The sequence below is a fragment of the Propithecus coquereli genome, unplaced genomic scaffold, assembly GCF_000956105.1.
Source record: "Propithecus coquereli isolate 6110/MARCELLA unplaced genomic scaffold, Pcoq_1.0 Scaffold40, whole genome shotgun sequence".
In the NCBI taxonomy this organism is placed as follows: domain Eukaryota; kingdom Metazoa; phylum Chordata; class Mammalia; order Primates; family Indriidae; genus Propithecus; species Propithecus coquereli.
The window spans coordinates 4,702,808-4,718,725 of record NW_012149730.1 but is presented as its reverse complement, the minus strand read 5'-3'; the positions used below and the strand labels follow the sequence as shown (position 1 = coordinate 4,718,725).

Here is a 15,918-nt window from a genome sequence, read left to right as displayed (position 1 = left end):
AAAAAGGTTTGGCATAAGCATGGGCAAAAAATCAAAGAGTAATTTTGACCTCATCTCAGACTATTTTCCACAACATAAAATTTCAGTAAGTCTACAGCATTTCAGTGAAAAAAGATTATTGCCAAGAATTAAATGGCAAGTAATTTATAGTGTAGGTGTCACAGTACCTAAAGAAAAATTATCAGTAAGAAAAGTCCTCATTAATGTTTACCAACTATATACTAAATAACTACTCAAAAAATATATCTATTAATGAAAGATTCATTAAAATAAAGAAGTCAAAATAGTAGGACATTCCAATATAAAAGTACTGGCAAAAGCATTGAAACCTTTTAAACGTAGAGGAAGTAAAAAGAAATGCAGTTAATACAATTATCAAACATAATCTAAGTATTATAAATACTTCTTAAAAGAAAATAATGTAGTCAGCATAATTTAATAACTACATGATACATTTTAAATTGTACCAATAAAACCAAGAGGCAAGAAGCAGTTAAATTGTGTTAGTAATATCACCTTAAAAAGGGATGAATCAGTATATCCTATTTTAGTTTGGCGGTTGAACGTTATATTCGGTAAGTTGTGGTAATAGTTAATAAACACAGATTATAACTAATAGAATTTAAGATAAAATGAAAATGTTTCAAATAATTAGAGAGATTGGAACTAACCAATCAGCACTGATGTGCACATATAGAAGTAAAACTCAACAGAAATCAAGCAGGGGGAAGTGGGGGAGGAGGGGATGGGTGGTATTGCCTCACCCTTAATCCTATCCCAAGCAACTGCTACATCTGGGGAAGAAGAGAACGCTTTATTAATCTGGGAATTCCCCAGCCCAGGCATAATAGGATTTAGAAAGTGACCTAGAGTAACCTAAGGCAAATGATTATGTCATTCGCTTAAATCTACATTGTGGTTCACCTCCCAGCTGGGCTTTCAGGGAAGGAGCTCACATATGCAAATGCAACCTTGAGAACATGTGTTAATCATTTGATAACATTCCACACCTCCCAAAAGCTCTTCCCCAGACCAGGCCAATAAAAGGAAATAACCTGAGAATTCCCAGAGAGAGAGTCAGTCAGTCAGTCAGTCAGTGAGGCAGTCTGTCTTACTCCCTTGTGGAGACAGATCCGGTTCATTTTACAATAAAAAGCTGCTTGTGTGAAACTGCTTCCTGCTTGCTGTCACTCCATTGCACCGCCCTGCTTGTGATTGTTTTTTCCAAGCAAGGAGCCAAAGAGCTATGATAACAGTCTGCCAAGAGGCTGAACTTGACACTTTGGTGTGTCTGGTCATTCTTCAGGCAAGAGCACACCAAGAATTGACTGCCACCCTGAAAACACTACTTTGAGTATTTCTTGTAAGGCTGGTCCAGTGATAACAAATTCTCTCAGTGTTTGCTTGTCTGGGAGAGACTTTATTTTCCCACATTTTTGAAGCTTAGTCTTCCGGGATATAAAATTCTTGGCTAGCAGTTTTTTCTTTCAGCACTTTGAAAATGCCATCCCATCCTCTTCTGGCCTGCAAGGTCTCTGCTGGGAGGTCTACTATTAGTCTAATGGGGTTTCCTTTACAGGTGACTAGACACCTTCCTCTTGCTGATTTTAAAATTCTCTCTTTCACTTTGACTTTAGTCATTCTAATTATATTATGGTATGGTGAAGTCCTTTTGCAATATATTTGCCCAGGGATACTTGGGCCTCCTGTATCTGAATGTCTAACTCTCTTGCTAGTCCTGGAAAGTTTTCATTGATTATTTCCTTAAATAGGTTTTCTAAACTCTTTGATCTCTCTTCCCCATCAGGAATATTGATCCTTTGTAAGTTCAGTCACTTTATGTGGTCCCAGACATCTTGAAGGCTTGGCTCCTTCTATTTTATTCTTTTTTCCTTATTTTTGTCTGACTGGGTTATTTCAAAAGACCTGTCTTCAAGTTCTGAGGTTCTTTCTTCTGCTTGGTCTAGTCTAGTCTTGAAGATTTGGAATGTATTTTGTATTTCCCTCAAAGAATTTTTCAGCTCCAGAATCTCTGTTTGGTTTTTTTTTCAATTATATCTATCTCCTTGGTAAATTTCTCATTCATATCCTGAATTGATTGTTTAATTTCTTTGTATTGGTTTTTAGATTTCTCTTCCATTTCTTTGAGCTTCTTTAGAATCAATATTTGGAATTCTTTATGTGGCATTATGAGGAATTATTTTTTTATTGTAATCCATTGCTGGAAAATTGTTATAGTCCTTTAGTGTTGTCATATTTCCTTGCATTTTCATGTTTCCTGTGTCCTTCTGTTGATATCCACACATCTAATATAGCAGTCACCTGTGCCAATTTTTTGAACTTGCTTTCAAAGGGAAGAATTTTTTCCTGGAGGTATATATATGTTGTTGGTTGAGTAGGACACTTTGGCTTTGATTTTAGGTGGTGTGATCTTTGTATGATTTCTTAGGCAATACACAGGAGTAGTGGTATCTGTGATTTCCTTAGTGGTTTAGGGGACAATTATTAGTTGAGAGTGTGGTGAAATTTTGCTGGGGACTTGAACACCCACCAAGCTAGTCTTTGAGCCCCAATGGTGGAACTGAGTTGGACTGAGTATGTCTAATTTTAGGCCCCAGAGCAGCTTACAGTGGTAGGAGTGTTAGTGTGTCCCTGGGGGCCAATTTTTAGGTCTTTAGGTGTCTTGCTCAAAGGCTAGTAGTTGGAGCAGAGGGCTGGGTGTGAGGGCAGGTTCGCAGGCCCCTGAGTAGCTAGTGTGATGTGGGAGGCAGCAGTAGCAGTGGTGGAGTCACCACTAGAACCTAAGTGGTCCATGTTGGTGTTATTGGTAGCTGCAATGGATTGGGCAGACTAGTCCTACAGCTGCCTGTAACATGGCAGTAGGTACTGTCCTAAGTGTGCTTAGGAGAGCTTGGTCCCCCATCCCTTCCCAGCCAGGTGGTAGCTGCAGTCACGTCACCTTGAACGTGGCCAGAGGGCAGGCCATGACTCAGTGTTAAACTCTCAAAATGGTGTGGGCTTGCATCAAAGAGGGCAGGGCCCCTTGTAGGTAAGGATCATGAGCAAGAAACTGTGGTAAGTGCCGTCCACTCATATCTCAGTCTCACAGGATCCCATAGCAGGGTGGTGGGAATTGTCCTAGTTGTGTGTTGGAAAGCTTGGGCTCTCCTATCCCTCCTCAGCTGGGTGACAATTGCAGCTGAATCAGCCCAAATTCAGCCTGAAAGTGGGGAACTACCCAGCTTCAAACTCACAAAATGGCCTCCTGGGCCTAGGACCAGAGAGGGCAGGGCCCTTCTCAGGCAGGCTGTCCGGAAACTGTGGAGAGTGCAGTTCTTTGAGACTCAATCCCACAGCAGCCAGCTACAGGATGGTGGGCACTGTCCTAGATGCATGCTGCAAATCCCTAGCCAGGTGAGGGATGCAGCCATTTCAAACCCAATTCAGCTTGAGGCTGGGGCACTTCCCTGTGTCAAATTCTCAAAATGGTGCTTTAGACCTGTGACCAGAAAGGCTGGGGGCCCACCCAGGCAGGAAGCATGGGTGAGAAACTGTGGAAAATGCTGTCCATTCATGTCTCGGTCTTAACAGCAGCCCACAGTGGGGTGGTGGGGACCTTCTCAGGCTGCATGGGAGGGCCTGGGCTCATCTGTTCCTCCTTAGAGCCTGCAGGTGCACAGTGGCTGCAGGTGCACCTGTGGTTCCCCAGTATCTAGGCTCTTGGGATGGCATCAGGCTCAAGCTGCTCTAGGCTCAGATGCCTGTAGGATTCCATGTGAGCTCCTTTTCTGGAACAACATCTCTGCGTTTTCTAAGCAGTTCCCATGTTAGGCCTGAGAACTGTGTGGTTCAGGGGGGCTGTCTTATAGTCAAGATCAGAAAAGCTCATCTCAGCAAGTGAAACCCTAGGGGCTTCTCTCTTACTGTTTCCCCACATTCAGGAGCTTCTCCTAGCTCTTAACTAGTTCCCAGCTGAGCAAGTTGCCCTGAAACCCTCTCCTTATCCACTCTTGGTACTTCCCATTACTTCCCTGGTAAATTTTAGTGTTTGCTCCTAAATTATCTGTTCAAAATTTGAGAATCTGCTTATTATTCTGGTTCCTCTCTGTGGAGGGGTACATATACCTATGTCTAGTTGGCCATCTTGATCCTTTCTCTTCCTTGTTATATTTTAAAGTTTTGGCATTTCCCATACATAATACATACAACAAAGGTTAAAAACTCAAAATTCTCTGGAGTCAAACATACTTTTTATTTTTATCTATCATTTTAGTTTATCTTTATCACTATTTTTATGATGATGAAAATCAGGTGATCGTAATCCTCACTCTACATGTTCTGCTTTGCAGATTGACTTCCAAATGAAAAAAAAAAAGAATATAAAACTTCTTTTCAGATCTTAAAACAAACTGCAAAGGGAATTTTTAAAAAGGTTTATGGTTACCTATATCCTTGAGATAAGACTCAAAGAACAAAAACATCTTCAGTCCTATAAAAAATTATACTGCAAAAACAACTTCATGAAAATTTGTTACTATCAAATCAACCCTCTTGCAGATAACAACTATAAACTTTGTATATAATATTTTTAAAAACCTATCTAAAGAGATTGGAAGACAACCAAAACCAGTCTAAAACTGGAAGGAGAGTCTACACTTGGAAAAGGGGACCAACACTCAGTAGGTTTCCTGTTTTGTTTCATTTTGTTTTTAATATCTTTTTGCCTGAAGGCAGACCCTGTTCAGTCCCACTCAGGTTGAATAAACCTGGAGCTGAAGTATTCAGTCTTATTAGGTTGAAGAACCAGAGGACAGGGTTTAGGGTAACCACAGCAGCTGGAGAGTAAGGAAAAATATCTAATGGAGGAGGCAGAGAAGGGGAGCTTCAGAGTTTGTTTATAAACTCTGCCCAAATTTACTATTGACCCCCAAACTATATATGAATAGGGCAGACTCTAAGGAGCTCAGCTAAGGCTAAAAGGACTAAACAGATATGGCAGCTGTCCACTAAGGAGAGACAGAGCTTCCAGCTAAGTTCATTGCCTGATAGCCCACTCTTGGTGAGAATATAACAAAGTGCAGAGTTGTTACATTAGTTATAATGTCCAGAAAATAATCAAAATTACTACACACAATGAAGATATGACTCGTACTATAGAAAAAAGCAATCAATAGAAATTGACTGAAAATATCCACATATTATATTTAGCAAAGATTTTAAAATGTTATTATAACATGCTTAAGAATGTGAAGGAAAATATACTTGTAATGAGTAAAAAGTTTGGAAATATCAGCAGAATTAAAACCTGTAAAAATAAGAATTCTTAAACTTAAAATGTATAATATCTGAAATAAAAATCACTGGATAAGCTTTACAGCATATTGAAGATAAGTGAAGAAAAAGTAAATGATTTTGAGGATACATAGATCACTAGAATGATCCAATCTAATAAATAGCAAGAAGAAAGAATAAGGAAAATGAGCAGAACTCAGGAACATGCAGAGCAATATCACATGGTCTAATATACATGTAATTAGATTCCTAGAAAGAAAGAAGAAGAGAAAATTGGGGCAGAAAAACTATTTGAAAAACTAATGGTGAAAACATTCTCAAATTTGGTGAATGACATAAATTAATAGATTCTAGAAGTTTAGCAATCCAAAGCAGAATAAATGCAAAGAAAATAATACCTAAGTACATCATACTCAAAATACTAAACATCAAAGATAAAGAGTTAATCTTGAAAGCAAACCAAGAAAACACATTACATACAGTAGAACAATAATATGAAAGACTAAGGATATCTCATTAGAAAATGAAGCCAGTTTGTAAAATTACTTCATAATGCTAAAAGGAAAAACAAACTCTGTCAATCTAGAATTCTGTATCCAGTGAAAATATCCTTCAAGAATGAAAGCAAAATAAAGAAAATTTTAGATAAAAGAAAACAAAGAATTTGTCACCATAAGACATATATTACAAGACATTCTAAAGGAATATTTCTAGGCTGAAGGGAAACTATACCAGACAGAAATTCAGATCTTCAAAAAGTAATGAAGAACACTGGAAATGGTAGAAATATGGCTGAATATACACAATCTTTTCTCTTAATATCCTTAAAATCATAGGTCTATTTAAAGCAAAAACAATAACATTGCATTGTGGGGTTTATAATATGTGCAATACATAAGAAAACTATAACATAAGGGAAGGAGAATGGCAAGTAGACTTATAAGATTCTTAGATTTTACTGGAAATGGTAAAATATTAGCTCTATGTTAACTATGAAAAGTTAAGGAAGCATATATAATGTATCCCTAAATTGATCCCCAAAATGCAAAGAGGTGTTGTAGCTTAAAAACATGTATATGAATTTAAACTGAATCTTAATAATATTAAATTTACTTGAATGTAGTCAAAAAATGAGGAACAGAGGAATAAAAAATAGAGTGGCCACAGAAACAAATAGTAAAATGTAGACACAAATTAACCCTATCAATAAATACATTAGATCTAAATGGACTAAACACTCTAATCAAAAGACAGAGACTGCAAGAATGGATAAAAAGGTAAGGTTCATGTATTTGCTGTCTACATGATACATACTTTAAATATGAAGGCAGGGTAGATTGAAAGTAAAAGGATGAAAAAATACACATAATGCAACCAATATGCATGAGAAGGGTAGATATCAGAAAAAGTACACTTTATGACAAAAAGTATTATTATAGATAAACAGACTTTGTTATCTAAATGATAAAAGCATCAATTCATCCAGAAGATATAACAATCATAAATGTATATGCATTTAATAGTAGAACCTCAAAATAAGTGAAGCAAAACTTGATAGAATTAAGGAAAGAAATACACAAATTCATAATCATAGGTGGAGATTTTAACACTTCTCTTTCAGCAATTGAGAGAATCAGACAAAAATATTGGTAATGATAGAAAATCTGCACAACACTAACAACCACTTTGACTTTACTTACACTTTTAGAACACTACATCCAACTACAAAATATATATTTTTTTCAAGGGTAAATGTTTTATTCACCAACGTAGAACAAATGTTAGGCCATAAAACTAGTCTCAATAAATTAATAAGAATTGAAAGAAATAATTCAGCCAACTCCACAGGGATTCAAGCAATAACTGCAACATTGTCTAACTATACCAACCATGAACCTGTTGCATGGTAGAAAAGAAAAATAGGTGTTCCCCAAGCCAACTGCTTGACAAAATCTCTCATACTCAGAGAAGAGGGACTCATGTGGCTCAACCCTATTACAATTATATTCTATGATCTCCAGCCCAGGGAAAAATCATAATAGATAAGTCAGAAGGAGCTTTCCTCTCTCTTCCCACAAAGTGTATTAAAAATAGAATCTCTCTAGGCACGGTGGCAGGTGCCTGTAATACCAGCTACTCAGGAGGCTGAGGTGGGAGGATTTCTGGAGCCTAGGAGTTCAAATCTAGCCTAGGCAACATAGTGAGACCCTATCCCTCAAAAAAAAAAAAGAAAGAAAGAGAGAGAGAGAAGAGAAAGAGAGAGAGAAAGAAAGAAAGAAGGAAGGAAGGAAGGAAGGAAGGAAGGTAGGTAGGTAGGTAGGTAGGTAGGTAAAGGTAACTAAGCAATGACCTTCCGGGAGTTTTAAAAGGAGGAAACTTTGGTCCAGGGTGGTATCATCCCCACTGCTGTATGGTCTGCTACTTTTAGACTAATTCACATCATACCTGAGTAGTGTTGAAAACGCAGAATATGTAGCTGAAGATCACCCTGATGTCATCATTATTAATTAACATAAAGTATGCCAGAATCCAGGTAACTCCAAAAACAACTGCAATAGATAATGTGCCAACAATCTTCCTTAGGGATGAAACCTTTTTTGTGCTAGGTAAGAGAAAGCAAGAAAGAAAATATGGTTCATTAGTTTTTACCTATTAATATCATTATTACTCTCCTATATAGAATGCATACTCTTCTGACCACATGCAGTTTATTTAGCAATATTATGCCTCAGGTGGAAAAACAATGCTAGACTTTGTGTTACTCTAGTGAAAATCCGATTTAGAAGCTTTATTTTAAAATACATTACCTATTGGGTACAATATACACCATTCAGGTAATGGGTACACCAAATGTCCAGACTTCACCGCTATGCAATATACACATGTAATGGAATTCAATTTGTACCCCCTAAATCTATTGAAATTAAAAAAATACATTGATACCTCTTTAAAAGCTCAGGCAAAAACAGTTCCTTAATACTACCACAGGCAAATTTCACTAAGAATCAACTTTTTCATTGGAATGAAATTTTAATTGAGTATTACTACAGATCAGCCAGTGAGGAATTTTTTTTTTTTTTTGACATCTAGGGTCTTCCTACGCCTTGGGTTGATATGGTAGAGAAAGATTATTTAGCTGCAGAGTGATCATCTTCCCTCTCATGGAAAGTCTATACCCCTGGAATCTGGTCTTGGTCATGTGACTTACTTTGACTGGTGGGATATTAGCAAATGTCACAAGCAGAGACTTGAAAGACTTGAAACTCATTAGAATTTGCCTTCTCTCACTGTTCTTTAGAACCCTGAGAAACCTGGGCTGGCCCAATGGGGGATAACAGGCTGCATGGAACAGAGATGAACTTTCTCAACAGAGAAGTTACTACTAAGACCAGCCAACCACCAATTGCCAGACACGAAAGTGAGTCATCCTAGATCATCCATCGGCATTATTTGAGTCAGCTGGTACCAAACAACTACCCAACCAAGACTCAAACTCATGACATTAAGGTGATGTGCTATATAGCTAACTGATACATGGAAGGCCATTTGTTGAACAATTAAATTATAGCACACTTTTCATCATAATTAGGCCAATTTAAGAAGCATGACCTATCCATCAAAATTTCAAAATACAAATTTGGTTGGTGTCTGTGGCTAAAAATGATACTGTTTTATATAAAGGAAATATAACCTAATTTGAAATTAGGCTAAGAAGCCTTCACCAAGGTCTTTCTGCATTGCTGCTAAAACACAGATTTTAACATTTATCAGTGATAGCATTTTCTCCATATTTCCCCTATCATTCATATAGAAAAAATGATATTTACACTTGATCTTTAAAGCACATATTTAAGGTTAAATTCCCCCTAATGATGATGGTTTGCACTCATCTGTTCATGCTAAGTGGATATATTTGTGAGCTTACTGTAAGCTCACAGATGTGCCTGCTTATAGTAAGTCTACTTAAAATATGAGCAGTCTTGTAAAATTAAATCTAAACTCATATCCTCATTATCACTGCGTTCTAACCAATTTGTGATATGGAGATGGGGTTAGGAGGGACAGAGTATATGTGTTTAATAGTTTCTGTTCTTTAGTCTGTCCAAGTAAAAAGCTCCTGTAATATCAGGGATGACAATAAAGATGCTTTTGGGGGCCAGAAGGGTTATAGAAAGGAGAGAAGCAGTCTAGATGAGAACCAGAAAACCAGGGAACATATGCCCCATATAGAGGGAATGTGGGCTCAGTGTTGCCAGATATTCTATGTTTTTCAAGAGAAGATTCAATTTTCAAGTGAAATTTCCAAATTTTTGTATGTTTTCCACTAATTAAAAAAATGTTAAACCCATTGTATAATTTAAGCAGTACGTGTAAAACATAGCCTACAGGTACTGGTTTGTAAAATGAAAATACAGGTACCAGCATCTCCTCACAGCCCTCTCATTTCTTTAATTATTCAAATATGATTTCTTGAATATTTGGGGTCAGAGAGAAAATTTTTTCTTGAAGTCTTTGGGTTTTTAGTTGGGCTCATATAATACAAAATGTGTTATGTAACGTAGTATACCCACATTGTAGTACAGTTATCCCTCGGCATCCAAGGGGGATTGGTTCCAGGACCTCTGCGGATACCAAAATCTGAGGATGCTCAAGTCCCTTTTATAAAATGGTGTAGTATTTGCATATAATCTATGCACATCCTCCCATATTCTTTAAATCATGTCTAGATCATTTATAATACCTAATAAAATGTAAATGCTTTGTAAATAGTTGTTCCATTATATTTTATTGGTGTTATTTTTATTGTCATAGTTATTTTTTATTATTTTTTATGAATATTTTTGATCCTCTTGTGGTTGAATCTACAGATGTAGAAATCAAATATACAGAGGGCTGACTGTACTGATGTTAGAATATGAAAAGATCTACTTTCTGAGTCAAAATTTAAGAGAAAATCTCTCCTGCAAAACACATACTCCTGCCATTGTCTGAGTTTGAAAATTCTTCTAGGAACTATAGATGTATTATGGTCCTGTATTATGTGCTGAATGAGTCTTGCCTGGAAGCTTCCCATCCACTGGGAATCTTACCTTGTCAGATTCTGATTATTCTTCCACAGCACTTTGACTGTGATTATTATAAACATAGCAACATTGCCGATGAGGATAATAGTTATAGGTACAAAGAATGACCACAATGATGGACTTCTTATAAAATCATTGCTTTCTGGAATTGCCAGCCAGCAGCTGTGGAGAAAAAAGAAATTATTTCAGCAGACCAAGAAAGGTATACATAGTGATTCCTTGTACTATTAACATTATTGGTATTAACTCCACTGAAAAATTGGCTCAAAATCAATATCGCTTTACATCTTATACATTTGAGATGACTTACAAAAATTCAACCCACTAGAAAAACGAAATGGGTTGGTTCTGCCATATTCTCTATGAGTCGGTATGTAGAAAGAAAATGAAATTTTAATTCAGGCAGTCTGACTTTAGGCAAGTTATTGTTTTTATTTTATTTTTGAGTAAGTAGCATATCCAGATGGTTCAAAATGTGAAAGGTACAAATGGTCATAGAGGGACAAGACTCCCTCCTACATCTTATACATTTGAGCCACCCGGTTTCAGTCAACGTTTCTTGTGTCTCCCTCCAGATTTGGGCTATGGACACACTAGCAAATGCATATTTGTTTCTTGATTTTTAAACAAATGGTAGCATATGATACATCTTCTATACCTCAGTTAACAACACGACTTGGAGATCATTCCATATCAGAATATAAAAAAAGTTCTCATTATTCTTTATAGGTACATATTATTCCGTTATTTTGATATATTGTAGCTTATTTGAACAGTCTCCCATTGGGGGACATTTTAAAAATGTTAATGTTTAAAAACAGTCTGAGAAAGTTATTTAACCTCATTGTACTTATTTTTTGTTTATTTGTTTAGTTTCTTTCTTTTTACTGGTGGTAGTTGTGATGGCAGTTTTTTCCTCATCTGAAATGAGAATAATAGTAACCATCTCCTGTTGATAGAATTAATTTATTCATTTAATAAGTATTTACAGAGTACATACCTTGTGCTATGCACTCTTAGACACTAAGGTATTAGCAGTGAGCAAAATAGAAATCCCTTCTTTAGTGGGTTTATATTCTAGTGCAGAGAAATAGATAAAACAAACAAAATGTATGTCAGATGGTGACAAGTGCTGTGAAGAAAAAGTAAAACAGATAATGAGAGTAGAAATTACTTTGTGTTTGTGTATTTGTATGTAGGGGGAGGGAATTCATTTTCTCATAGAAAAAAGCAATATTTGAGCAAAGACCTCAAGTAGATGAGGGGGAAGGGTGGTCAAGGCAGAAGTTACATCAAGTGCAAAAGCCCTGAGGTGTGACCTTAAGAAATAACAAAGAGGCTAGGGTGGCTGAACCAGAGTGAGCAGATGAGGTTTGTGGAAAGACAAAAATTTTATAGGAGCTTTGTAGGTGATTGCTTGTACTCTGGGCAAGAGGGAGAGACATGACATGATCTGTCTTGAGTTTTAAAAGCATTACTCCAGGTGCAATGAAGAGACAAGGGCATGAGCAAAAGTAGGAAATAGCTATTAGACTATTGCAATAATCCAGGTAGCTTGGACTAGGACAGGAGATGTTAAAAAATAGTCTGATTCCAGATATATTTAAAAGTAAAGCAAAAGTATTTATAGATGGGTTGGATGTGAGATGTAGGGACATTAAGGATGACTCCAAATTTTGAGCGCATGAAATGGTATAATTACCATTAACTGAGACGAGGAAGACAATGAGATGAGTGGATTTGAAAGGAAAGACAAGCAGGTGTCTATTAGACAGCTGAGTGGTGGTGTCATGTAGGCAGTTGGGTATTAAGAAAATAACGTGAGAAGCCCTGGTACATGTTTGGCATTCAATTAATGTTTGTCTTCTTTTCCCTGGAGGTAAAACACCATTATTATACATGCCAAAGTATTTCCAAATTGTTCTGCATTGGATGTTGTTATCATTTAATTTACTAAACCGTATTTCTTTTTTTCTTTTAGTGAATTGAAATGTTTGCCAGTGAAACATACTTCCATTATCACCTTACCCACTTGCTGCATGTACCCATTAGGAAACCATATTTCTAATTTGAATGACCTAGGAGGAAACTGAGATGATGTCCAAATCTATAAAGAATTTAAAAATGAAAAGGCGTGGCTGCCTCTAACAGATAGAATAGATCCATCCTTAAATCAAATGGTGAGAGTGAGCAAAGTTTATCTTCAAGACTTCTAGCCTCCCTTTCCTTTCATCAGTGATTAGAGGACAAGTTCTTGCTATCTCCCACCTCAAAACCTCATTCACAGAAAAAATAGGAATGCACTTGGCTAAGAATTTAATGAAATCCTGCTAAGAACTACTTTCTAATTTTTAGAAACCTCTTTAGAGACTAAGCAAGTGGCCATTACAAATTTTCAGTGAAAAAGATGGACCCATTTCTTATCCAGATAGCCTTGAGAAACAGTTTAAAAGGGAATGAACTTATTTAATGAGTCCTTTCCTTTCTACTTCTGGTCAATCTAGCCCTCTAACAAGAGGGCTGTCAATTTTGTTTATCTTTTCAAAGAACCAACTTTTGGTTTTATTAATCTTCTATACAGTTCTTTTTTTTCTCGATTTCATTTAGTTCTGCTCTGATCTTAGTTATTTCTTTCCTTCTGGTTGGTTTAGGATTGGTTTGCTCTTCCTTTTCCAGTTCCTTGAATAAGCTCAATTAGAAATGAGAATGGAGAGGTCACAACAGCTATCATGGAAATACAAAACATCATCTTTGAATACTATAAAAATCTCTATGCCCCAAAACTTGAAAATATGGAGGAAATGGACAAATTCCTAGAAACACACAACCTCCCTAGACTCAATCAGGAAGAAATAGAATTCCTGAACAGTCCAATATTAAACACTGAATTTGAAGCAGCAATAAACAAATCTTTCAATAAAAAAAAGTCCCAGACCAGATGGGTTCACAACCGAATTTTACCAAACCTACAAAGAAGAACTACTACCTACACTGCAGAAATTATTCCACAACATTGAAAAGGATGGAATCCTCCCCAACTCATTCTACAAAGCCAATATCACCTTGATACCAAAGCCACGAAAGGACACAACAAAAAAAGAAAACTACAGACCAATATCCCTTATGAATATAAATGCAAAAATTCTCAATAAAATCTTAGCAAACCAAATTCAACCGCACATCAAAAAAATAATTCATCATGACCAGGTGGGTTTCATCCTAGAGATGCAAGCGTGGTTCAACATATGCAAATCTACAAATATAAATCACCATATAAATAAAAGCAAGAAGAAAGACCATATGATCCTCTCAATAGACACAGAAAAAGCATTTGAGAAAATTCAGCACACTTTTACAATAAAGACTCTTAACAAAAAGGCATAGATGGGTCATACCTCAACATTGTTAAAGCCATATACGATAAACCCACAGCCAACATCATACTGAATGGGGAAAAATTGAAACCATTCCTGCTTAAAACAGGAACCAGACAAGGTTGCCCACTATTTCCACTTCTAGTCAACACAGCACTGGAAGTCCTAGCCAGAGTAATCAGACAAGAGTGGAAAACCAAGGGTACCCAAATGGGGGAAGAAAAGGTCAAACTTTTACTCCTTGCTGATGATATGATATTATATCTAGAAAACCAGAAAAATTACACCAAGAGACTCCTGGGATTGATAAATGAATTCAGCAAAGTCTCAGGACGCACAAATCAGTAGCTTTCATATATGCCAATAACAGTCAAGCTAAAAATCAAAGCAAAGATGCAACACCTTTCACAATAGCATCAAAGAAAATTAAATATTTAGGAATATATTTAACTAAGGAGGTGAGAGATCTCTAAAGGGAGAACTACAAAACACTGAGAAAAGAAACTGCAGAGGATGTAAACAGTTGGAAAATCCTACTATGCTCATGGATCGGCAGAATCGATATTGTTAAAATGTATATACTACATGATCTACAGAATCAATGCAATCCCTATGAAAATACCAACATCATTTTTCACAGATCTAGAAAAAATAATTCTACACTTTGTATGGAACCAGAGGAGACCCCATGTAGCCAAAGCAATCTTAAACAAAAAGAAAAAATTGGGAGGCATCAGTCTACCAGACTTCAAGCTATTCTACAATGCTATAGTAACCAAAACATCATGGTACTGGCACAAGAACACAGATATATACCTTTGGAACAGGACTGAGAACCCAGACATAAAACCATCCTCATGTTGTCATCTAATCTTTGACAAAGCAGACAAAAATATACATTCGGGAAAAGAATCGCTATTCAATAAACAATGCTGGGGAGGGGAATTGGATAGCCACATGCAGAAGATTGAAACTGGATCTGCAGCTCTCACCTCTCACAAAAATCAACTCACGATGGATAACAGACTTAAACCTAAGACATGAAACCATAAGAATTCTAGAAGAAAATATTGGGAAAACTCTTACAGACATTAGCCTAGTCAAAGAATTTATGAAGAAGACCCCCAGAGGAATCACAGCAGCAACAAAAATCAATGATTGGGACCTGATCAAATTTAAAAGCTTCTTCACAGCCAAGGAAACTATCATCAGAGCAAATAGACAACCTACAGAATGGGAGAAAATATTTGCATGCTACACATCTGATAAAGGGCTGATAACTAGAATCTATATAGAACTTAAGAAAATTAACAAGAAAAAAATAAAAAAAAAACCATTAAAAAGTGGGCAAAGGACATGAACAGAAATTTTGCAAAAGAAGACAGAATAATGGACAGCAAACATGTAAAAAATTGCTCAACATCTCTAATCATCAGGGAAATGCAAATCAAAACCACAATGAAATATCACTTTACTCCAGTGAGAATGGCTTTTATCAAAAAGTCCCAAAACAACAAATTCTGGCATGGATGCAGAGAGATAGGAACACTCTTACACTGCTGGTGGGACTGCAAATTAGTACAACCTCTATGAAAGGTAATATGGAGATATCTTAAAGAACTAAAAATAGAACTACCATTTGATCCAGGAATCCCACTACTAGGCATCTACCCAAAGGAAAAAAATCATTTTATAATAAAGACATCTGCACTCGAATGTTTATGGCAGCACAATTAACAATTGCAAAGATGTGGAAACAACCCAAGTGCCCATCAATACATGAGTGGATTAATAAAACGTATATGTATGCCATGGAGTACTACTCAACCATAAAAATCAATGGTGAACTAGCACCTCTTGTATTATCATGGATAGAGCTGGAGCCCATTCTACTAAGTGAAGTATCCCAAGAATGCAAAAACAAGCACCACATGTACTCACCATCAAATTGGCACTAACTGATCAACATTTATGTGCACACATGGAAGTAATATTTCTTGGGTGCTGGGCAGGTGGGAGAGGGGTGGAGGAGATGGGTAAATTTATAACAAATGGGTGCGGAGCACACTGTCTGGGGGATGGACATGCTTGTAGCTCTGGCTTGGGTGATGCAAAGGCAATATACATAACCAAAATGTTGGTACCCCCATAATATTCTGAAATTTAAA

At 36.6% G+C, this 15,918-nt stretch overlaps 1 protein-coding gene across 1 annotated transcript in view; it reads right to left on the bottom strand.

Annotated features, from left to right (window-relative positions):
- Positions 1-15,918, bottom strand: part of ADGRG7 (adhesion G protein-coupled receptor G7) — an 86,930-nt gene that overhangs the window by 9,278 nt on the left and 61,734 nt on the right. Inside the window, exons 14-15 of the mRNA XM_012652823.1 lie at positions 10,383-10,538; positions 7,738-7,894 (exon numbers count right to left, since the gene is read on the bottom strand). Coding sequence (XP_012508277.1) covers positions 7,738-7,894; positions 10,383-10,538 — 313 coding nt within the window. The remainder of the gene's footprint in view (positions 1-7,737; positions 7,895-10,382; positions 10,539-15,918) is intronic.